This window comes from Musca autumnalis, unplaced genomic scaffold, assembly GCF_047663935.1.
Source record: "Musca autumnalis isolate F117 unplaced genomic scaffold, ASM4766393v1 scaffold_3, whole genome shotgun sequence".
In the NCBI taxonomy this organism is placed as follows: Eukaryota; Metazoa; Arthropoda; class Insecta; order Diptera; family Muscidae; genus Musca; species Musca autumnalis.
In genome coordinates this window covers 111,926,046-111,952,758 of record NW_027411866.1, presented here as the reverse complement: position 1 = coordinate 111,952,758, position 26,713 = coordinate 111,926,046, and the positions used below count along the sequence as shown (strand labels likewise).

The following is a 26,713-nucleotide window of genomic DNA, read 5'->3' as shown; positions in this document are numbered from 1 at the left end:
CAAACTTAGTTTATGTTCAAAAGATAGATAGAGCCCGGTCCATTCCTTAGGGTACCACTCAAACAAATTATCAACATGTATGTTTATGTGCGGTTAAGGGTCTGTGGGAGAATCCTTTGGAAAGTTTTACCCTTTTTACAGCAAGTGCATGTTTCCCGATATAATGGTCCTATCGAGAGGAGTGATTAGCCACACCCATATAATTTTTGAGATTTTATCCTAATCCATATCTTTGAAAAGCCCTTCGGTGATTTTTTTTTGTTTTTCCCCTCTATGAACGTTGTAGTTTAAGAATCTGCAGAAACTTACCAGGTGTAAGCACCTTCCATTTAAAGTTGGTTCAGGCTCACCGTGCTTTACAATAATGCAAAGTAGTTTGGTGTAGGTGGTAAAACAACGGAATAGTAATGACTAATATCCCTGTTAGGGCTACTTCAATAAAAGTGACCAATACTATGGAAGACATTTTGAGCTTTGAATTGACCCCAGTTTCCAATTTGTGGAACTTTATTGAAATATATATTTCTTATGTCCCTGCGTATTCTAAATGAAAACACTGATAATGAAAGTAGATCGTTTGAGCTTTAAATAACTACCAAATTCGTTAGCGTTCAAGGTTCATGGTCAAATAGAAGAGTTATTACGAAAGGTACTAAGCTATCCCAATCATCAAAGAAGACTAAGCGAGCTTTAAATCAGTGCCAAGTATGTTATCGTCTTTGGCCAAGTATGTTTTCGACTGTGACCAAGTATAAAACATATAACAACAGACGTCAAGTTATCGCAATATTTCACATTTGAAATTTCATTGTAAGCGTCTTGTTATACCCTCAGCCCTCTCTTAGGGTATGTATATGGGGAGTTCTGAGTGAAATCGGATACTTTGGAAAAAGTGGATTTTAATTTCGGTTTTTTTGGATTTTTTCAGATTTTTTTTTCTAACGGCTGCGGAGATATAGCACTTTGAAAAAGTCGAAATGATTTGCCTTTTCTTTTCTAAAATGTATTCAATTTAAAATTTAAAAATATATTCAAATTTAATTATGCTAAAGTTACTTATTATTTCTAAGAAAATACAATCTTCAATTAAATTAATTAAATACCATTCACTTTTGAATTTCAACATAAAATTTAAATGTTATTATAATTCCTAGTCTTTCAATCGAAGACAACACAATTTTGTGAAAGCAAATGCTATTATCGCAAAATCAACAAAATGTTTAGCAATTTTAAAGTAATTAATGTGTCTGCAGGTCATAAATATTGTCAAGAAAATATCAATGTTATCTGAACAAATTATGACTTTTGTATATCTCTGTGCGCTTAGGTAAATAAATGGAATACAAATTAAGAAGCTTGTTATTAAATAACACTTTAGCAATCTAAACAATTATCATTTTATGACAAAAAATTAAAAATTTTGAGTCCTTAAATATAAAATTAAATTGAATAAGGATAAAAGCTGTAAAAACCTAGAAAAGGCATTCATTACTTTACTTATTTTATTTTTTATAAAATATGTACTTGTTCAGTACAATTTAAACCAACTAACAAATATTGGTTACTTGAATGTGAAAAAAATATTTCAACAAATAAAATTAAAACCATTCTCTAGAATTACCAGTCATTTATTTAACTTTTCTCTTGGAGCAATTTAAAACAACAACAACAAAAATACTTTTATAACAATTTTGCCAGGTACCAGGCTATTAGGAAAAGTTACAGCATGAAACTTATTTTACCACAAAAACCAATTCCAATTTGGAAATGTACATTTCGATTACATAGCATGACAACCCTCTGAGGTACAGGCCATCGGCACACATTCACTATCAGTGTGTGTGTGTGTGTTTGTAATCCCAACACCGTTGGAAATGTAAATAAAGTTTGAATATTAAAATACATTCAATATTAACTATCCATATGTTATGTCCACAACAGAGAGAGAGAGAGATACAACTACTTTGCTACTACTTGAATCCGCCAAAACACACCATCAGTAAAAGCGATTGGCTACAAATTTAAGCTACATGTTAACATAAGAGAATAGCCAATTATGCAAGAAAATTGAGTCCTTAACTTATCATATTTATCATGAGTGCACCTTATCTTAAGGTTTACAGTTTTAATTTGATAACTAGTTTTATTGTGGTCCCTTACAAATTCATCTCAAAACCACATGAAATTTTACCTTTACTACGTGTGCTTTGTTTTATATGTATTTAACATATGAGCCACAGTACGTGAAAACAATATTTTGTAATATTATAACTAGAGTTTGAAAACATTTAACTTCGATAAACTAACCCAAAGTTATTCGTTTATAACACGCAGCAATAGTTAGTAAAGTGAGCAAATGCTATAGTCGGGACGGGGCCGACTATGTGATACCCTACACCACTACCGCTGTGCATAAGCTTTTCACTCGTAAACCTTTCTTTTAGGGAGATACTAAAGTTTTCACCTGTTTGGCTTTACGCCAAATGACTTAAGGCGAACTGAACCAAAAAAAATAATTTTCATTTTTATATTTGTCTGCTGTCGACATCCACTTGACTGTCACTGATGGTCTTTTTGATTAGAATTTTACATGTCTTTAATGCACCAAATAGAAGCAGAGGTATTTGTCATTAAAGTAAAAACTTTCAAATATAAAAATTGTGATAGCTTAGAGCCTTTTGTAATAACTCTGATATTTTACCATATATGCCACATTTTGTATTATTTTAAAGCTCAGATGGTTAAGTTTTTTTACACTATGCAACAAAATGGAGGTGAAAGTCTGGGGAAGAGATAATTCCTTTTGGGGATAGATGTCCTTGGTGAGTATATTAAGAACCCCGCAGGACAGATCCACCGTGAGTCGAACTTCCGCGTTATGGCGTGATGAAGTTTTTGCTAGAGACCCTGTGAGAGCCGTACCTAGAATTTTCTGAGCGACATTTTTGCAGAACATTTCGAAGCTGAAAAACTTCATATTGTGGTATTTTATATTGTGGTATTTTTATAGCATATTAGAAGTTCGAAGTGCTCTACGAAAATAATCCTCATTCGATTTAACTGAAGATATGTCATCTCATAAATAAGCTAAAGCAACAGTTAACAAAGATATAACGCTAGTTTCAGATACCTTACAGGGTCCCTAGCAAAACCTTCATCACGCCATAACGCGGAAGTTCGACTCACGGCGGATCTGTTCTTCGGGGTTCTTAATATACTCACCAAGGGCTTTCATCTCCAAAAGGAATTATCTCTTCCCCAAAAATTGTGTTCACAGTGTTATCAAGCTCTCTCCTTGGAATATGTACAACAGAATAAGAAATATCTGATATCGAAATAAAATTCCTAAATTAGAAAATGGAAAATCCCAGCGTCCTTTTCAACATCATCAGCAATTGGGAACATTTAAAAGCTCAGAATGTCTTCATTGTTGAAATGCATCCAACCAAAGCTGAGATACTCGTCAGTGCAATTCAAATAAAACAAGTAAGAACGGTTTTATGTTCGGCCGGGCCGAACTTGTTATACCCTCCACCGCGAGTTGCATTGAAGTAAAATGGAACAGTTAGTTTCCTTTCAGCAATTTCTGCAAAATATGTGGCTTAAAAATACCGAAATTCGGGAGGTATCGTTCTATGGTGGCTATATCGAAACGTCGATCTATACCGACAAATTTCTGGCGTAAAATTTATTGACTTAAAGAAGACAAAATACCAAATTTCCGTAAAACCTTCAAAATACCGAAAATCAAGAGGTACGCTTCTATGGGGGGTATAGGAAGACGTGGACCTATACTGATAATTCTCTTCTGGAATATTTTATAGCCCCATGCAAGACTAAATAACACATTTCAGTCATTGCGGAGGAATATTGGGGCCACAACCTTCAAAATACCGAAAATCGGGAGGTAACGTTCTATGGGGGCTATATTAAAGCCTGGAGATATACCGAAAAATTTCTGGAGGAAAGTTTTGTACCCCTTACGAAGACTAAGTACCAAATTTGAGGCATTTCGGTATGATAATTAGGCTAAAAACTTCAAAATACCGAAAGTCGGGTGGTACCGTTCTATGGGGGCTATATCATAACGTGAACCGATATAACCCATTTTTGTATAGGTTTTTGACATCAGTGTGTCTTAATTACCCTAAAAAAGTATATATTTTTTCTTAAAAAATAAATAAAATAATTCAAAACGAGATATACCCTCAGCCTTTGTGAATGAAACGCTGTTTTCCAAAAAAAAAAAAACTTATGCATTTTGGGGCTTTTCAATATTTTAGGGCATATGAACCGACAAAAATATGGATTTGGATTAAAGCTCAAAATGAACCGACAATCCATTTTGGAAGCGAGTCTAATTTTGTGGTCATTTCTCTCCCACCTTCGAATTTCATCTAATATTCGAAGAAATATTACGATATGCAAACTGTGGGCCAACGCAGTATTTGAATCGCGAGTTGTCGTGTGCACCAGCCACTACAGGTGGTGGCCGTAGAGGTTTTTACAGCTTTCGGGTCATTATCTCAAGAAGTACGGACTTGCCAATCAAAAAACTTGTACCATCGTAATAGGGGCTTTGAGCACAACATGCTGCAAGAAAAATCAAAACGATTCGATATGGGGTCATAAACAGCATTTTTTTCGAAATTTGGAGTGGGATGTTCCCGCAGGAGTTGAAATATGTAGTCAATATTTTAACCGGATCTATGTCTCGTAGAAATATTAAGATGATCAAAGTATGAATCAAATCGGTTACTGCCTTCGAGAGTTATGGTGTGGTCCATCCTAGAACCCGTTTCTGTGCAACATATTATGACTGCCAAACTTTGCACTTTTCCGAAATTTTGTGTGGGAGGTATCCCAAAGATAGATATAAATATTACGACATGCAAAGGAATGGACCAAATCGGTTAGTCCATTCGAGAGTTATCGTGCGCTCCAGTCAGCCAAACAGACAGACAGACGGATGGACATTGCTAAATCAACACCAAATTTTCTGAACCGGATTTCGTCCAAACATACTTGGGGTCTAAAACATTTATTACCCTCGTTAGCATAAATGCTGAGGGTATAAAAAATGGCCTCGGGACGAAATGGGTTAAAAAGGACTACTGATTTTCATATGAGACATCTTATATTTAAAAAAGTTGCCAAAACCTGGAGTCGATTTTGTCGTGTCCGCCGGATTGTCCTTCTGCTGGCTGGTGGACAGTAAAACTCTCGCATATTTTATTAATAGTTTCCATACTTAAATAAAGTACCAAGTTAGACTATATAAGTCTTTCAGTTTTGCGCCTAGGTTCAGTGTCGTTTATATGATAACCCCCTCCCTCCAAGTGTCGTACGGGAAACGAGTAAGGCACCACAAAGATATAAAGAGATTGGCAAAATTACATGACAAAATCTGTTTACAAAATTTTTTTTTTTTTTTTTTTGGGTTTCATAAAACGTTTGTTAATTTTTTTCTTAAGATACATATTCCATTACTTCAAGTCTAATATACTGCCATAAACTGAAGCCAAACAACTTTCGAACTGTGTATATCTATATCATATATTTTCGAACTCAGCACACCATCTTAACTCCAAACAAAAAAACTTTACTTTACACATACACACAAAATGTTGTCTATTTGTTCAAAAGTGTATTGTTTTTTTTAGTTGGTACAAGCATTTTTACGTTGTGTACATGTCTGTATTATAAAATAACAACATTAACATTCATCATAGCCACCATCTCCACCGCATATCTGTGTTCTTGTCTAAAGTACTTGAATGTCATAAATACCCTTTAACTTAATAACAGACAATAATAAACACACAGACAAACTTTAACAAATAATAACTATTAATAATACTTCGAATGCACAATATTGTCCTGCTCATAACCAACATTGCTAGCAATATGAGAAACTTTTGCAATTATAAGGAAAGGTACAACATAACAAGTAACCACAACCACAAAACTATGGACTCCACAGTAACACAAAAATATTCCACAACCATACATAGACACACACACACACTTACTTAAACAAGGACTCTGAAAATGAACTTGTATTTATTTTCCTATATCCACTAAAAACTAACTGTTCTCACAATTTCTCTTTTTTTCTAATTTGAGTTCTCTTTCGTTCTCAGTTCTACAACATTACTCCTTTAAACGTTACCCCCCCCCCCCTTTCTCTTTCGAAATGTAATGATTGAAATCAAAATTATATGTGCATTCTTTTTTTGTTTTCTGTTCTGTTCTGTTCTGTTTGTGTGTGTGTCTAAGTGTTTCACATATTAGCCATAAAATAACATAAGATTATTTGATATATACAATATACCTATATACATATATAGAGAAAAATGTTAAAAAAATCTATAAATTACCAATTAGCTGTTAATAAAAAATTGCTTTTGTTTGTGTGTGTTTAACAATATTTCTTGTCTTTCTTCCATTTTTGTGTGTTTTTTTACTTTTCCTTCTCTTTTTCCTCTCTTCCTTTTTTCTTTTTTTTTTGTATTTTTTGGGTCCGCACTATGTGAAACCTGGAATAACAACAACAATGCCAACACCACCATCATCACCATCAACAGCTATTTATGATAGATAACTGTGCCGACGATTGGAGAATCGCTATGACATGGCAACGAATTAGTCAAATAGGTTTAGAACTTTTTATATGTGCTATACATCCAATTCCTGGTGAATATTATTTTCAATGGACAACAAAATTGGCGAATAAAAATAAAACAATGGGCACCGAAATGGTGCCGTACGACGTAGCTTTATCATTACCCATGTTCCTTCGTTTATATTTAATATGTCGTGTAATGCTTTTACATTCAAAACTATTTACGGATGCCTCATCACGGAGCATAGGTGCTCTAAATAGGATAAATTTCAATACAAGGTAAGTTCAATTCACTAATATTTTTATCTTTTTTAAATTAAATTTTATCCAACATTTTAAAGGTTTTGTTGTTAGATTGATAATTGACATGTTGCAAATTATCTTTCTATGCCCAAGTAATATTAATGCCTCAGAAACTCAAATACTATGCCATAAGGTGGCGTATACACAATTTGTTTGCTGCTAATCAGATATCATACATTATGTATACGCCTATCATAACTGATATATTTGGTTTCTCTAAGGCGATTCGAATTAAAATACATTCGAATTGCTACCAAAGTCCTGTTATTGCAGATAATGTTTGTTTGATCGAAAACAACAAATAAAAAAGTATCAGAAGACCTCCAATAAGGATTCTATAGAATATATAACACCTACGTAAAAGGCTTCTATAGAACACAAAACCTCCGTAGGAGATTTCTATAGAATAAAAGACCTCCGTAGGAGGTTTCTATAGAATAGAGGCCTTTGTAGGAGGTTTCTATAGAATAGAAGACCTCTGTAGAAGGTCTCTATAGAATAGACGACCTCGGTAGGATGTTTTTATAGAGTAGAAGACTTCCGTAGTAGGTTTCTATAGAATAGAAGACCTCCGTAGGAGGTTTCTATAGAATAGAAGACCTCCGTAGGAGGTTTCTATAGAATAGAAGACCTCCGTAGGAGGTTTCTATAGAATAGAAGACCTCCGTAGGACGTTTCTATAGAATAGAAGACCTCCGTAGGAGGTTTCTATAGAATAGAAGACCTCCGTAGGACGTTTCTATAGAATAGAAGACCTCCGTAGGACGTTTCTATAGAATAGAAGACCTCCGTAGGAGGTTTCTATAGAATAGAAGACCTCCGTAGGAGGTTTCTATAGAATAGAAGACCTCCGTAGGAGGTTTCTATAGAATAGAAGACCTCCGTAGGAGGTTTCTATAGAATAGAAGACCTCCGTAGGAGGTTTCTATAGAATAGAAGACCTCCGTAGGAGGTTTCTATAGAATAGAAGACCTCCGTAGGAGGTTTCTATAGAATAGTTGACCTCCGTAGGAGGTTTCTATAGAATAGAAGACCTCCGTAGGAGGTTTCTATAGAATAGAAGACCTCCGTAGGAGGTTTCTATAGAATAGAAGACCTCCGTAGGAGGTTTCTATAGAATAGAAGACCTCCGTAGGAGGTTTCTATAGAATAGAAGACCTCCGTAGGAGGTTTCTATAGAATAGAAGACCTCCGTAGGACGTTTCTATAGAATAGAAGACCTCCGTAGGACGTTTCTATAGAATAGAAGACCTCCGTAGGACGTTTCTATAGAATAGAAGACCTCCGTAGGAGGTTTCTATAGAATAGAAGACCTCCGTAGGAGGTTTCTATAGAATAGAAGACCTCCGTAGGAGGTTTCTATAGAATAGAAGACCTCCGTAGGAGGTTTCTATAGAATAGAAAACCTCCGTAGAAGGTTTCTATAGAATAGAAGACCTCCGTAGGACGTTTCTATAGAATAGAAGACCTCCGTAGGACGTTTCTATAGAATAGAAGACCTCCGTAGGACGTTTCTATAGAATAGAAGACCTCCGTAGGACGTTTCTATAGAATAGAAGACCTCCGTAGGACGTTTCTATAGAATAGAAGACCTCCGTAGGACGTTTCTATAGAATAGAAGACCTCCGTAGGACGTTTCTATAGAATAGAAGACCTCCGTAGGACGTTTCTATAGAATAGAAGACCTCCGTAGGACGATTCTATAGAATAGAAGACCTCCGTAGGACGTTTCTATAGAATAGAAGACCTGCGTAGGACGTTTCTATAGAATAGAAGACCTGCGTAGGACGTTTCTATAGAATAGAAGACCTCCGTAGGAGGTTTCTATAGAATAGAAGACCTCCGTAGGAGGTTTCTATAGAATAGAAGACCTCCGTAGGAGGTTTCTATAGAATAGAAGACCTCCGTAGGACGTTTCTATAGAATAGAAGACCTCCGTAGGACGTTTCTATAGAATAGAAGACCTCCGTAGGACGTTTCTATAGAGTAGAAGACCTCCGTAGGACGTTTCTGTAGAATAGAAGACCTCAGTAGGAGGTTTCTATAACATAGAAGACCTCCGTAGGACGTTTCTATAGAATAGAAGACCTCCGTAGGACGTTTCTATAGAATAGAAGACCTCCGTAGGACGTTTCTATAGAATAGAAGACCTCCGTAGGACGTTTCTATAGAATAGAAGACCTCCGTAGGAGGTTTCTATAGAATAGAAGACCTCCGTAGGAGGTTTCTATAGAATAGAAGACCTCCGTAGGACGTTTCTATAGAATAGAAGACCTCCGTAGGACGTTTCTATAGAATAGAAGACCTCCGTAGGACGTTTCTATAGAGTAGAAGACCTCCGTAGGACGTTTCTGTAGAATAGAAGACCTCAGTAGGAGGTTTCTATAACATAGAAGACCTCCGTAGGACGTTTCTATAGAATAGAAGACCTCCGTAGGACGTTTCTATAGAATAGAAGACCTCCGTAGGACGTTTCTATAGAATAGAAGACCTCCGTAGGAGGTCAACATATTTTAATTGCTACAACAACAACTAAATTCTAACGTCAATAAACAAATATTTACTTTTATTTGCCTCATAAAATAATTTGTATTATAGTCTTATAAACTTAAATAAATCCCTTTTAATTAACAATATATATTTGTATCCTTCCTATGTAACCATTTTTTTTATAACTTTATTCACTTCCTGGCAATATATTCAAATACCAAATGTTATTTTTCAATTAACACACAAGTGCTGGACAGCAGTACAATGAAAACATGACTTTAATAGAGTTTTAGAATAAATTAATAGAATGTGGTTAAAGAATGGCCGGGGGTGCAGAGGTCATTTGATATAATCTCATTTAATCTAAACAATGGTAATGTCCTCTTACAGGATACTCACCAGCTACAATCTATGTAAATACAGCATAAAAACTATTGTTCTGCTACCTTTATTGGGTCATTGTTGTAGTGCATAGGACCTGAATATGGCAGCAGTCTACGGATGCTGTGTGTGGTTTTGTTTATTTGTTTAGGTTTGAGTATTTATAAATAAATATTCATTAGGATTGAGTATTTAATTAATTGATTTAAATCCCACAAATGAAGATTTACAATCAGTACAACTTTATAGCGAAGAGAAAAAACAGCAAAGAAAAATAAATATGTCGGTAGGAAGTTGGTTGAATGCAAAGATTTGTCACTCGAAGCTGCAAATGTGAAACATAAGCAGTTAGGATTAACCCGAGTGGAGAAATGATAAAAAATCATGAATTTACAGAACCATGCATGAGTGCCCTAAACAGAAAAATTTTGCATGCATGCATGGTGGCTACTTTCAAATCCGGCACAAAAAAGTACTGCATGACCCATGGAGCTCATCTTCCATGCCAACGTAATCCAGCTTATGATGCTGATATTGGGTGTGAGTGAACTTTCTCTTTGAGCAATTGCAGCAGTTGAATTAGAAGGCCTGTCATTAAGCTGTATACACGCTTGTAGTATCGACAAAAATCATCACAATTGATATTCAAACCCACGGCTTTTGTTTTCCGGATTTACTCGGAGGAATCTTCGACCAGGGACCGTCTCCACAACAATTATGTGTTTGTGTTTATGTTCGTAAATTTTTTCATTATAAGAGAGGCAATATATCCCGGAATGCCTGCTCCGAGCCTTTTGGTCTATACCGGGATAAAGAAGAACCCCGCACCAGGGATCTAATCCCTTTGCGAGATTCTCTACCGCATGTCAGCATCAGTGAAATGTAATGGATGTAGGGAATGGGTGCACTTCCGAGGCTGCTCTAGTCTAGCCGCCTCCAAACTACTGCAATAGGAGGTATGATGCTGCTTGCTACGTCAACTCAACTCTCAGCGTCAACTCATCTCTCAGCGTCGGATTCATCGTTGTCGGCATAGGAGACACCTCCACAACAAAATATATAAACAGAGCATCTAACACCACATCCTGTTGTTCAGCGCTCCGAAAATCCGTCGTTCCTGAAATTCAATTAGAACAGTCTCGTTAAGAAGTCAGCGAAATTGTGGATTTTATGAGTCAAAAGTACACCTTGGCGACGGTTACAACGTTTTACGGACAAATCGTATAAAAAGCGAAGGAGGGGGACTTCTTCCCTATACACCAGTCTGTTCAGTACAGACCTACCGCGCTCGAGCTTGATAGCAGTAAATTGTGGGACTGCCGAGGTAGAGTTGCATAATGCGTAAAACAACTCTCGAATCGTTGCGCTCTGAGTTATATCCCCGACATTAACTTTTTGTTGGAGGACAACAGCCGTCTGGTGCAAGGCGGCTTCAATGATCATCATGAGCTTTGGCATTCCGCCCTTGGTAATGATCAGAGGGGTATAGACAACACTGGCCGAGCGAATTGATACCCCACATTTTGCACTGTGAACGAGGGACCGTCTTCGAGAGCACCCGCTCTGATAAATGATGTGTCCTTTCAACCCGTCATTTCCCTTGGTTCAGACCGTCTTCGGATCATCGTTTCCATTAACAGACCACCCGACTTCATAACCTCTGACCACCGTGCTTTTCTGAACCATGGAAAAGCTGATTGGCAAGTGTTCAGATAATTTACCAATCACCTCTTCAGAGAGCTGACTATTCTTTCAGATCCTGCGGTAGCTTAGAGAATTTTCCGTGACATCATCACAGCTGCAGCCGCTAGGCACATACCTGCTGGTCGAATACATGGACTCTGCGTGGCAAATGGGGAAGTTCCCCACTCCGTGCACGTCAGGAGAGATCTCCATGATCTGGAGAGAAAGGTCCAAAGGTATAAACGAGAGCATCTAGATCAAAGAGCCAATCAGGCAGGATGGAATAGCATTCACACTGCTACAGTGTGAATGCCGTACTCGAAAATCATCCCACATCCATAGCAGCAGAAGAAGGCCAGCTGCCAAGGAAAACAAGAGTTGTTTTAGTCCAGTTAAGATCCGGACGATGCAGCGTCAATATTTGCCGATCCGTATTCGGATTTTGGCGATCATACAATTACAATTTATAGAACGATACCCAACATATGCGCTGCATGTACATTGGGACCACATGACAATCTGCATTTGTCTCCTGATTCTCTATCGCAGCAAGTACAGGTTGCAGATTTTTTTTAATTTGGACGTAGATGAACCAGAGCAAGACAACTGTTCTTTCCCATCTTTCAATTTGAGCGCAGCCAATTCACAATTCCCAAAGGCTACTTTCGGAACAATCAGGTATCGCTTGTCCTCTTTCGCTTGGTAGGGTGGATAGTATTGGCAACAGCAGGCTAGTCACTGGAGTAATACTGCCTTTGCTCTCTGCGGTACACTTCTTCTTTGTACATCCATTCCACATGCGGCATGTGGCATTGTGTTGCTTTCGGTCCAGGAAGTAAATTTGAATTTGCCTATCCCCCTTCTTATGGTTGTGATACCTACCAATATAATCCATATTCCATACTGAGCTTCATCTGGAAGAAATGTTTAGATGTGCAAAGTTTGGACCAAATCTGTTACTACATTTGGATGCCCTTTTTGCGAACATTTTTTTAGCTTTAAACTAAGTTTGGTAACAAATATTGGGATGTACCACATTTGGATGTACCAAATTTGTCACGGACAGGGCTACACCGTCTCGTCTGAATATATGTGGAGTATAAAACCATAACCGCCATAATATGGAGGGTATAATTAAGGGGTTATCCCTAGTTGTGCAGACCAAAAAACTCATTGTTCATAATTTCTTTTCAAAGAAACTACCAGTATTTTTATCTCGTTCCTTCTTTCATCTGAAAGAGCACATCTTATACTACTTTTGGAATTTTTGTTGTTGAAAAATATTGCATAGTCTTGTGGTAAATGCTAACTGCGAAACCCCTTTTCTGTAAAAGCGTTTTGCCGTGCCAACGATAGCTCGAAAACGGATGGTCCTATCTTGGTATATTTTTGTGGGAGAACCTATCAAACCTGTCAAAATCGATTTTAACGAAAAAATTGACCGCTTTTCGTCCAAAAATCGGGCAAAAATTTTTTTAAAAATCTGTCTCGCTTAAGACAAGCTTTTTATGTATATAATAAGCTCACCAAACCATATGAAGATCGATCGATTAGTTTTCGAGCTATCATTTCGTTTGTAGCATATCGAAATATTCATTGGAGACCATATATATACATATATTCTTGATCAGGGTAAAATTCTATGTCGATATAACCATGTTCGTCTCTCCGTTCATCTGTTGAAATCAAGATACAGCTCGCAATTTTTAAGATAGAGCTTTGTAATTTGGTATAAAAGCTTTTACTTCTCCTAGGATGTTTGGTATTGCAAACGGGCTACAACAGTCGACGTTTTGATATAGCCCCCATAGAACGGTACCACCCGATTTTCGGTATTTTGAAGGTTTTTGCATCATTATCACACCGAAAGGCTAAAATTTGGTACTTAGTCTTCGTTGGGGGTATAAAACTTTTTTCCAGAAATTAGTCGGTATAGGTCCACGCCTTCATATAGCCCCCATACAACGGTACCTCCAGATTTTCGGTATTTTAAAGGTTGTAGTCATAGCAACCCACCGAAATGGCTGAAATTTACCAAAATATTGTAAATTAGGCATTTGGTCTTCTTTGAGCCTAACAACTTTCCGCCAGAAATGTGTAGGTATAGATCGACGTTTTGATATAGCCCCCATGTAACTAACCGCCGTTCTTACTTGTTTATCGTATCTTTAGCCTAAGGGCAAATATATGCGGTATACGAAGTTCCATCTCCGAACTTTATCTAAGATTCTTAGAAATATTACGATATGCCAAGTTAGGACCGGCTACATTTTCGGTAAAATGTCTCTTGTCCCTAAAAAAAAATTGTACCACCGTTAGGAAGGCTATACCACTATGTGGGGAGGGTATTATAAGTTGGTTTTGGCCAAAAAGTTTGTAACGCATCGAAATAATGGTCGTAGACCCATACTTATATATACCAAAATGAATGTCTCGACGAGCTGAGTCGATCTGGCTATGTGTGTCCGTCCGTCAGTCCGTCCGTCTGTCCATCTAAACCTTGTAATCACGCTACAGGTCGCAATTTTGATCGGATCGTCACCAAATTTTGGGTGTTGATGAGGGTCCCGGAGGGGAAGAAGCCTATTGATTTTGGTGATGGTCGGATAATATTCAGGGGTCGGAATGGGCAAAAATCTTTTTTTGGGAAAAAGTCAATATTTTATTTCAAAGCGAATATCTCCGTACCTATAAGGGGTATATAAAAAGCAAAACCTGATATAGAAAGTAAAAATATCACCTTTACAACGATGTAAACAAACAGAGATATCGCAATAGTCGGTAATGCATCCCATTTTCTGATTTTTTTGTAATCACGCTACAGGTCGCAATTTTGATCGGATCGTCACGAATTTTTTGGGAGTTGATGCGGGTCCCACAGAGGAAGAATATTCAGTCGGAATAAGCAAACAGCTTTTGTGGAGAAAAGTCAAGGTTTTTTCTTATGCGAATATCTCCGCTTCTGGTAGCAGTATTCCAAAAGGAAATCGCGCCAATGGAAGTAGAAAATATCTCCTTTATATTGATGCAATGTATGTTGGAGTAAGTGGGCAAACAAGCGAAATATCGCAAAAGTCAATAATTGTAATAATAACTTTTTTGGTATCACGCTACATGTTGGAATTTTGATCGGATAGTCACGAAATTTTGGGGGTTGATGGGGCCCCACAGAGAATGAGGCCTATTGATTTTGGTGATAGTCTAATATTTAGGGGTCGGAATGGAAAAAAACTCATGTGGAGACAATTTCAAAGTTTTATTCTTTTTGAATATATCGGTTTCTAGTAGGGGTATTTCAACGGCAAAGCCTGTCAATGGAAGAAGAAAATATTACCTGTACATTGGTGTAAAGTAGGTTGGCGAAGGTGGTCAAACAAGGGAGCTACCACAATAGTTGGTAATGCATCCAATTCTTCCATTTTTTGCAATCACGCTACAGGTCGCAATTTTGATCGGATGGTCATGAAATTTTGGTTGTTTTGTTGTTTTGGTCCCAAAGAGAAAGAGGCATATTATGTTTGGTGGTAGTCGGATTATATTCCCTAAAAGAAATGTTTACCATTGAACAACTTATGCACAGGGGTAGTGGTGTAGGGTATCACATGGTCGGCCCCGTCCCGACTATAGTCTTCGCTCCCTTGTCTTAAACTCTACTATTCCGAAAATTTGTGCGGGAGGTACCCGAAGGAGTGGAGCGATATTGTAAATATTGGATAATTATCGCGTGCACCACTTAAGAGAACATTTTTGAACTTTTGTGGCGGAGATACCCAAGGAAGTGTACCGATAGGGCCCATCTATGAACCCTAAGCCCGACAGACGGACAGAGGATTCGTCGAAATATACTTAGGGTCTAAAGCCATTATTTTGTGTGAAAGTTTATATACTCCCATTAGCATAACGGATGAGGGTATAATAATTATCGACTCAAAATTTTATCCTGATCAAGAATATACATACTTTAAATGGTAGCAAATGATTATTTCAATGCGTTACAAACGGAAAAACATACTTTGTATACCCTCTATACTATGGTGGAGGGTATAAATAGATTATTATATATTAATTATCTAATATTAAAAAAGAAAAACATTTTATGTCCATAATCTAACAACAAAGTCATTTATAACTTTTTTTATGTCTATTTTCATTTAAAATTAGATAAGAAATAATGACGTGTCCCTCTTTTCTCCCATCTTCATTTCCATTCAGATTTGTCCTTAAAACCCTAATGACAATATGTCCTGGTACGGTGTTACTAGTGTTCATGGTCTCCCTATGGATCATCGCATCATGGACGTTGCGACAATGTGAACGGTAAGTTTTTCATGTTTTTTCTATCTCTCTTCATTTTTCTTTCCACTACAATTCTCCAGATATTTGTAATTTTTCTCCTGCCCTCTTGGAAATTTTTGTGACCCCCTTTAAGATTTCCCTCTGTTGTTATAACTGTAATGTTTTTTTGTTTCCTTTTGTATTACTTTCTTGTTTTATGATTTTTGGTAATGATAAACAAACTATTAGGTTTTTTGTTTTTGGTAAAATTCCCCCTTTGCCCCCATGTAAACAAAACAAAACTGGAAACAAAAGAAAAGCGAGAAAGCAAAAAAATTTAAATTTACAAAAAAAGAGTGTGAGAGATCTACGAAAACAAGATTGTTTCTTATAAATACAAACACCATTTCCCTTCAATATGTTTAACAAAAAAGCACGTTTTTTCTTGTTTTGTAATTTTTTCACTTCACTTTTGTTTGTTACTCTTCTTACTTTCCTGTCTGTTTTAAAACTTTTATTCCTTAATTGTTGTTGGTTTTCTTTAATATAATTGTAAAATGTTTGAAAATAATTATGAATAAATTTAAATTTTGATTGATTTTATTAACCCGATTTTTGTTGTTATTTTATTGTTAAATTGCTTCTTCTGTTTGTTTGTATTTTTCGTTATATTTATTTTTTTATTATTTTTTATTTTTTAATAATTTTATTTTTTTTAATAATCAAATTACTCTTTTGTTAATTATTTACCATAAATTTCATTTTTTCTCAATTGAAACTTTATTATCGTCAGCAATATCTAAAACGAAATACAAATAGAAACAGTGAAAAAAATAAATGCACTACACTACAGCATTCGTCGGTATACAACAAAACGTATACTTTTTATAGACCAATAATAATATGTTATGCAAATAAACATCTAAATTTAATTATCGTTAACATTTGCCGTTTAATTTTGTGTTTATGATAAAATGAAAAACCGAGAGAAAAACCATTGATGACCGCAGGCAAACATTTTAGTGTCACACCGCGGTGCGCCTGAACCAACATTAAGTAGAAGGTTCTTACACCTGGGATGTTTTAGCGGATTCTGAAAGTACAATGTTCATTAGGGTTATGACATGGACATTTTTTTTTCAAAAATAATTTCCTGATGAATGAACTTTTGCATATTAATCACTATAATAACGTTTATTCCATTGAAATATAAAAAGGAGTTCTCGCACAAATCGATTTAAAAAAACCTATTTTTTCCAAAAAAAAAAAAAAAATATGAAATAGAAAAAAATCTCTCAAAAATTATTTCCTGTTCCACGAATGAATAAACTTAAGCCTACTTTTAACTAAAATAACGTTCATTCCATTCAAATATTGAAAAAGGTCATGCACAAACCAGTTCGAAGTTTTTTTTTTTTTTTTTAAAAATTAAATCTTTGAAGAAAACGTTTTTGACAACTTAATGATTCTCAGAATTAAAGACAATTAGTGAGAAACAAATGTTATGTCAGTTTGGTTATCTCATGTATCTAAAGTTTATCTTCAATTATATATCTGCTGTGACTTTAAAAAATTGCCCATAATTCTGATAAATTCCAATTTTTAAATCATTTTGTGAGGGACAAAGTAGGGCAGGGAACGCCACAGGGGGGGATTTTATCGCCGCTTCTGTGGGTCACTACCATAAATAGTCTACTAAGGTCCTTAACCAAGGAAGGATTTGAACCAGTCTGTTATGCAGACGACGTTATAATACTTCTAGGGGAAAGAATACGAAGAGGCTCTAAATATAGCTTACAACTGGGCTAGACCAAGAGGTCTTAATGTTAACCCGGAAAAAAACAGAGTTATGTCTTTTCACTAGGAAAACGAAATTGGGCTCCGTCGAGGAACCAGTTTTCCTGAATAAGACATTAACTATATCTCCAACTGTTAAATATCTAGGGATAATTCTAGATAGGAAACTCAAATGGAAAGACCATATTCAGGAAAGGGCTGCCAAAGCACACATATGTTGGTCAACTTGTAGAAGGGCTATGGCTCAAAATGGGGTTTCAATCCTAGAATGATACACTGGCTATATAGTTGTATGGTGGACAGCAATGGACAAAAATACAATGTGGAAACATTGCAAAGAGTCCAAAGAATGTGCTGCCTAGGCATTAGCGGGGCGATGAGGACTACACCAACTAGGGCTTTAGAGACAATTCTATTTGTCCACCCGATATAAATACAGGTAAGGTATGAAGCAGCCATCGCGGCTATAAGACTGAAAGCGATGAGCGAGTGGATCGAAAGAGACCACCAAACATACCACCAATGCATATTACAGTTCACTACGGGTGAATCTATAAATCAAATAGTGTCGGACCGGATACCAGAATCAAGTGAAGTAGCTCTGTGTGAAGTTCTAATACCGGACAGAGATATGTAGATCGATGGAACCCTAGCACAGACACGGAAACGAGGATCTCCCTTCGGCTGCCGGATCATAACACGATCCTCCAGGCCGAAATCCGAGAGATCACAGAATGTCCGTAAGGCAACAATATCGAAAACTGTCTTAGAGTGTAAAAATTCAATTAACGACTATTCCCATTATGGCTCGGTAAACATTATATGGGTACCAGAACACATAGGGATTACGAGAAACGAGATAGCAAACTCCTTAGCAAAACATGCCAGGGTGTCTAGACAATGCCAAACCTTTAAAGGCGGCTCGTATAGAACTAAAAGCTTGGGCAAAGAATGCTCATGTATCCCTATAGAATAACCAGGAAAAGGGAAAAACTACAAAAATCCTATGGGGAAACCCAGACCAGGACAAAACAAGTGACCTCCTAGTGATGAGTAAAAAGGATATCAGTAGACTGATTGGTGTCCTTACAGGGCATCTAGGACTACAAGCGCATCTGCACAGGATAGGCTGTGCAGAGAATAGTGAATGCAGGGCATGTGGCGAGGACAACGAAACGTTGGAACACTATCTCTGGCACTGCCAGGCTTTCACAAACTTGAGAACTCAACTAATGGGAAACGACATAATTACAGGACTCGACCATATCAAGGACATCGCGTTCAAAAACTTTAGGGACTACGTCAATTGGACGGAACTCCTAAACTAACAACAACAATTTCCAGGACACATAAAATTAGAACGCACAACAGGCCTCTTCTTGCTTAAGTGTACGTCCTTTCTTTTTAAGGACATGTGGTGGTCTTGAATCACCCCTCTCCTCAACCTAACCTAACCTAAATCATTTTGTGCGTGAGGTTATTTCACCGAATCACCTTATAATTAAGATTTTATGTAATGTTACGTAGAAACTCGTCACACTATGATACAGGGATATGAGGTTGTAAAAAAGAGAAAAATTAAAAAAAAAAAACAATAAAATCGCTGGAGCGCTTTTTAAGTAAATCGCGGCCAAACTTCACATTTTTATGGATTTTTTAGATTTTGAAGACTATTCTTGAAAACCGCAAGTCCCATCAAAATGAAACTGAAGAAAATATTGTAGCAGTGAAAATTCTCTACACGATTGTCTTGTATGATATTTTCGTAGATTTTACCATTTTTGCGATATAGAAGTTCAAATTGGGAGAATGCACTGACTGTATCGTCTCCTTATAAAACAATGTCATGATTTCAAAAATGGTACAATATAAGACAAAAAAAAAGATTTTCTCTAGTCCCATTTCGATAAGACTTACCGTTTTCAAGCAAAATCGTGAGGATCTACTAAAAAAACTAAAATGTGACCTGAACTTCTATATCTCAAAAATGGTAAAACTTAGGAACAAATCATACAGGTCAATCCTCTAGAGAGGTACACTATTTTCTTTAGCTTCATTTCGATAGGACTCGCGGTTTCCAAGCAAAATCGTGAAAACCTAAAAAATTCCTACAAATTTGAACTTTGATCGAGATTTATTTTAAAAGCGTTCCGCGATTTTTTATACCCTCAGTACTTATGCTAACGAGGGTATATACACTTACATACGGGCAAAATGTGCCTCATCGAAATAATGGTGTTAGACCCCATGTATGTTTGGACGAAATCCGTTTCAGAAAATTTGGAGTCGATTTAGCTATGACCGTCTGTATGTCTGTCTGTCTGGATCACACGATAACTCTCGAACGGATTAACCGATTTAGCCCAATAATTGGCTTTCGTAAAAGTGCAGTTTAAGACCTCCTCTCGAATCGTTTTGATATTTGTTGTAACAACATGTATTCGCCGCCCCAATTACGACGGTACAAGTTCTTTTATGGGCAAGTCCATACTTCCTGAGGTAAATGGCCGGAAAGGTGTAAAAGCCCGCTATGACCCCATGTGTAGTGGATGGAGCGCACTATAACTCTCGAACGTATAAACCGATTCGGTCTGAAATTTGGCAGTCGTAATATTTTGCGCAAAGTTAAAACAAGTTCTAAGATGGGCCATACCGGCTCACTCCTTCGGGTACCTCCCAAACCTCAAAACTTTTCGCTAAAATGGTGCGTACGATAACTACCGAAGGCAGTAACTGATTTGATCTGCACATCGTAATATTTCTACGAGACATAAATCCGGCTAGAAAATGGATTATATATGTCAACTCCTTCGCGTATCTCCCACACAAAATTTCGGAAAAATGCAGTTTAGGACCACCTCTAGAATCGTTTTGATTGAGCTTGCAACATGTTACACTCAGGGCCTCTATTGCGATGGTACAAGTTCTTTGAGTAGCAAGTCCATCATTCTTGAGAAAATGACCCGAAAGTTGTAAAAAGCTGGCCCCTACGGCCATCATGTGTAGTGACTGGTGCGCACGACAACTCTCGAACCAAATATTGAGTTGAGACACACTTTGCATATCGTTATATTTCCATATTAAAAAAAATCGAAAATATTCGCTAAAATGGTACTCGCGATATCTCATAAACGGAGCATCAGAATTGATCAAACTTTGGATCTCCAAACTTTTGTCCAAACATAGTTTATTTTCAAACGTGGGCTCTATCGGTTCACTCCTAGGGGTAACACTTACACACATGTTCAAAATTGTTGTGCGGTAAAGGTGCGGTTTTCGAGAATCCTTTGGAAATTTTTTACCGAAGGTGCTCCTATTTACAGCGATATTATGCTTTTCGTAGGCAAGTCCAAAAGCTCTAAATTATATGGTGACAAACTGAAATGAAAGGTGGGCGCGATATCTATAGGGAGGAATGACTCTCAAAATAATGGACTATGTCGGTCCATTCTTTTAGGTACCTCCCCGGCAAAACTTTTGAGCTCTAATCCAAAACCATGTTCTTGCCGGCCATACGCCAAAAATTTTGAAAACCCCTAAATTCATAAGTTTTTTGAGAAATAAGTGTTTCAATTCGCGCAGCCTGAGGCAATATCTCTGTCGCCAAAGCCGACTGATACTTTATTTACTTGTTTTTTATTTTTCTCATCTCTGAACATTGTAGTTTCAGAATCCGCAAAAAATTCCCAGGTGTAAGCACCATCCAGTTCAAGTTGGTTCAGCCGCACCGTGACTCAAATATCAATGTCAATTGCTTATCAATTGACAGCAGTAGTCACAATTATCTAATAGTCGTCATTTAACTAACATGAGGTTGTGAATGGGATCAGAAACAAAAACAAACTAAGCTAATTAATAGACATCGGATTTGCGTTACTATATAGAATTATATCGTTCTAATAATATAAATTGGATGTCATATTGAAAATAATCAATAATACGTTCAAAGCTCCAGCTTCTATTGTTTAATAAACGAATTACTTGCATTATAATTTTCAAAAATATGCAAAAATCCGATGTCTACTAATTAATTTTTAAAACATAAATAGTCGTCATACAGACGCTTGTGTTAGAGTTTTGTGTTTCTGATCGGAAGAAAGTCTCTCATAAAAGTCATATCTCTTTGTTTGGACACTTTCTTCATACGAGTAAAATCAGAACAATAATAACATCTGCCTAATCCAAAGTGTCAAAACACGTGCCGCCTCTCAAATTTACTGCCAACCAGTATTTCATTTTATTATTTTACTCTCATCTACATGGACTCTAATCATCATCATCATCCATCACTTCTGTTAACTCCCTGGCGAATTAACTGTCGAATAACATACAATTATACATCAAATTTGCTATCTATCATCTGCTGTGTATAATAAAATTGTCAAAATTTCTATGAAAACTAAATATAACAAATGAATTGTCCATAATGATTATATTCGAAAAGTGTGCAATAACAACAACAACAGCAACAAATAGATATGCCTACAAATTATCTTTCAGTCATGTTAACATGAACAGACATCAGCAACTGTCAACTGTCTGTGTTCACAATAAGCTTTTTTTGAGGGGTTACATAAAATACATACATAGCTAAAATAAAAACATATTAATAAGGAAGCTGTCATTTACTATTATATTAGCCCATTTGGGGATACTAGCTAAAGGAGAATTGTTTTGACAGTGTCTCAAGCTCACTTCCATTTGTTGATAACAAATAGCTTATGTGATGAAGGTGAAATATTTAATTAAATTGATTAATATCGCATGAAGGCTGATGACTGTCTAAAGGATAATATGATAAAATATAATGGAGAGAATACGTTTTTGCCTGCAATGTAAGTGTTCTCTTAGATACGAATGGATCTTATGTTCGTTGTATTTATACTCTCCACCATAGTGTGGAAGGTATATTAAGTTTGTTGTTTTGTCAGTTTGTAAATCAACCAAATAGTCATTTACGACCCCATAATTTATATGTGTATATTCTTGATCAGGGTAAAAAATTGAGTCGATCAAGCCAGGTCCGCTGTTTCAACTAAACTAGCATCCGCAATAATTGAGCTATAACGTTATATTTTTGCACTCGATAGTATTTTTTTCTCTAGGCAGGTAAAGTTCGAACATAGGCTATATCGGCCCACGTATTGGTATAGCCCCATATAACGGTTCTTTCGGATTTTAGGTATTTTGAAGATTTTTCTAAAGCGCCCATACAATGTTGTCTCCCAATTTTAGGTATTTTGAAGATATCATCTAAATTTTTTGACCAAAATACAGTGGTCACAAAACTTCTCCACCAATTTTTTCAATATAGGCCTATGTTGTCGTATAGCCACAATATAAGCCTAACTCCCGATTCTAGGTATTTTTATACCCTTAGCATGTGCCTCATCGAAATAAATGTTTTAGACCCCAAGTATGTTTGGACGAAATCCGTTTCCGACAATTTAAAGTCGATTTAGCAATGTCCGTCTGTCTGGCTGGCTGGAGCGCACGATAACTCTCGAATGGATAAACCTATTTGGTCCAGAATTTGGCGTTAGTAATATTTTGTCCAAACTTAGTTTAAGTTCGAAGGTGAGCTACATATATCGGTCCAATCCTTCAGGTACCTCCCCTACAAAAGTTCGAAAATGTTCGGAAAAATTGTGCGCACGATAAATCTTGAAGAGATTAACCGATTTGGTCCATACTTTGCACATCGTTAAATTTCTACCTGACATCGATGCGATTCCAATATCGGTCAACTCCTTCGGGGGCCTCCAACACAATATTTCGAAAAGTCCAGTTTGGTACCTGCTCTCGAATCGCTTTGATTTTTGATGTAACAATTTGTATTCACTGTCCCCATTACGACGATACAAGTGTAGTCAGGGGCAAGTCCATAGTTCCTGAGAAAATAGCCCGAAAGGTTTAAAAAATCCCTATGGCATCATGTGTAGTGGTTGGAAAGCACGATAACTCTCAAACGGATCAGCCGATATTGCCTTCGAAATATATTGTCCAAGCTTACTTTAAGTTCGAAGATAAGCCACTCCATCAGGTACCTTCCCCACGAAATTTAAAAAACGTTCGGAAAAATTGTGCACACGATAAATCTAGACGGGAGTTAACAACTTGGCGCATAATTTACACATCCTAATATATCTACCAGATATAGATCAGGTTCGAATATGGACTATATTTGTCCACTCCTTCGAGTACCTCCCACAAAAAATTGTGGATAAGTTCACTTTAAGGCCTGCTCTCGAATCACTTTGATTTTTGTTGAAGCAACTTGCATTCGCTGCCTCCATAACAACGGTAAATTTTTTTCAGGGACAAGTCCATACTTCTTGAGAAAATACCCCGAAAGGTGTAGCACGATAACTCTCGGACTGATCAACCGATTTTGTCCAAAATTTGGCCTTCGTCATATTTTGTCCAAACTTTATTTTAATTCAGAACTTCCGGTACTTTCCCCCAAAATTTTAAGAAAATGTCATTAAAATGTCGTGCATACCATTTCTTGAACGGGGCAGCCGGGGGGCAAATATTTATCGTAAAGATATGACTCCCAAAATAAGATCCACTTCCATAATGGACTATGTCGGTCTCTTCCTTCAAGTACCTCCCCCGCAACACTTTTGAACTTTAATCCTAACCCACATTATTGTCGGCACGTTCAAATGTCGAAAAAGGGCCACAAAATTCTGAAAAGACCGTAAATACATTTGATCTGTGCGTAGATGAAAGTTTCAATTCACAAAGGCTAAGGGTGTATCTCTGTCGACAAAGCCGACTGATACTTTGTTTTACTTGCTTTTAACTACAGTTCCATTTCATGCAATGGATTTGATGGAAAACTTTAAAATGACAAAATATTTTCGAATTATTTTTTATAAATTTTTCTATTAAATTTCCATTAAATATTATATCAAATATATATTTTTCAAAAATTTTTAAACATTTTAATCCCAGCTTCAATGCACTAAAATGGTTGTTAAAGTGGTCGGAATTTTTTTAGTATATGTATATTTAAATAACATAATGTACAGAGGAAAACAACTATAACGAACAACTCATTTAAACTAAAATGTTTATTGATCAAAATCATTTGTTGAGAAAAACATGAACATATTTTTGACACAAACAGTTCCACTGTAAAATAAAAACACACACGTTCATGGGTTCGCGAAACTATACCACAATTAAACTTTGCGCAACATTGTAACCCATTGTTAAAAAACAACAACAACTTTAATAACACTACTATATTTCACTGACCGCATTAAACGGGTAAATGTTAACGATAATCATGGATCATCATTATTATAAATATAGTCTTTTGTTTGTTGTTGTTGGTTATACACAACAGCGACAATAATGTTGATGATATTGATAATTAACGTAAGAGAAATTGATTGCTTTATATTAAAAAAAGAAAAAAACGTTATGAAAAGTATAAATAAATAGTCAAGAGAATGTTTATGTAATTTATCATCTTGCTTACAAGCGGCTTGTTTGTTATCTTTAACACATTTAATATATAATGTATAAATATGTGTATGTATGTTTGTAGGTATATTTGTAAAAATTAAAACTATATTTTTAATTTAAGCTATAAGTGAGGAATATACTTGCATATGTTAATTTTGGTTTTCAAGTTTATATTTTATGGGGATATATTCCAGGCAAATTTTCGATATCATGAGGCTGTCATAGGTTTGGTTATATCGAATCAATATTACTCAAAGTTGGAGTTAAGGGGTTTTTCGACTAGCCCAATAGTAAAATTCGAAGCGAAATGTTGACTCTTCCATACCATGTCTCCCTTCAGTTCCACCGTAATTCTGGATACCCTGCCTATGTTAAAGATGATTTGAATGACCTTTTACTGGAATTACGATATCCCATTCCAATTATCCATTCCATTTATTCTCAGCAATAAGCTTAGATTCTAGTATACTTTCGTTATTCAAATATTTTGCGACTAAAAGTAGGCCAATTACCAAAAAATATATGATGCTCAGAACATCTACTTTACAAAATATCAAAATTTCAAGGTTATTTTTGCTTACTTTTGCTCTGTTGCAGAACCTGCAAGAATCTACTATATATGAATTTTTGACAAGTTTATAAAGGAACAGAGCATTAGCATCTTTACTTTAAACCAGCGCACGGTGGTCGAAAGCACTGATCTAGCGGCGCGAAATTAATAACTTGCAAACGTATTGAGATACGTCACTGAAATTTGGCACAAACTCAGCTTGTACCTGTGGGTAATAATGGGCCAAATATGAACAATATCGGCTGATGTTTTGGTATAGCCCTCATATAACGGTACCTTAAGATTTTCGGTATTTTGAGGATTTAAGCCACAATTTCGTAGCAAATTACCTGTAATTTCGTACTTAGGGTTCCCAGTGGTCAAAAAATAATTTCACAAAAAATTATGGACATAGGTGAACGTTTTGATATAGCCCCCATGTAACCGTACCTCCCAATTTAAGGTATTTTGAATATCATGACCACATTTTTAAACCAACTTGGCTGTAGTTTTGCATTCCGTGTTCTCACTGCGTATAAAATCTTCTTACAAAACATTTTCAACACGGATTTATGTTTCGATGTAGCCCCTTTTATGGTACCCCCGATTTGTTGAATTTTTACTTGTTATCCCATATTTAATAACATATTTAGCTATAAGATGGTATTATAGTGTCTCCAGGGGTAGAAATCCTCCTTGCAAACATTTCTCAAGATAGGTCCATATTTTGATTTAGCTCCCATACAAATGCACAGCTAAATTTGTATGAATTTCATGCAAAATCCCTTTTTTTAAAAGTGCAGTCATCAAAAGATTTGCAAATATTTGCAGCCCAAATGTGGTTACTCCGTATCCAGAGAGTCCAATTTCTTTCCCCAAAAAATAATCGAACCTAAGTTCGGCTAAGTTTGCAAGATGCACTCTATGGAACAAGCGCGTACAACCCATAAAAACACAAAAAATTGAATTTTTTGAAAATGTATTGCTATATAACTAAGTACCTCCAGACCCCAAACTAATTTTTATAATTTAAATCTCACCCTCTGCTATTAATTGAATATAAATCTTGTCCAGTTTCATTACGAATGCATTTAACATTTAAACAAATATGAAGTTAATTTTTTTGCAAC

At 36.2% G+C, this 26,713-nt stretch overlaps 1 protein-coding gene across 50 annotated transcripts in view; it reads left to right on the top strand.

Moving 5' to 3' along the window:
* Positions 1-26,713, top strand: part of SK (small conductance calcium-activated potassium channel) — an 877,735-nt gene that overhangs the window by 692,178 nt on the left and 158,844 nt on the right. For all 50 annotated transcript variants that reach the window (XM_073973813.1, XM_073973828.1, XM_073973810.1 and 47 more), the window contains 2 exons: positions 6,588-6,904; positions 15,695-15,799. In XM_073973813.1, the coding sequence (XP_073829914.1) occupies positions 6,588-6,904; positions 15,695-15,799 (422 nt within the window). The remainder of the gene's footprint in view (positions 1-6,587; positions 6,905-15,694; positions 15,800-26,713) is intronic.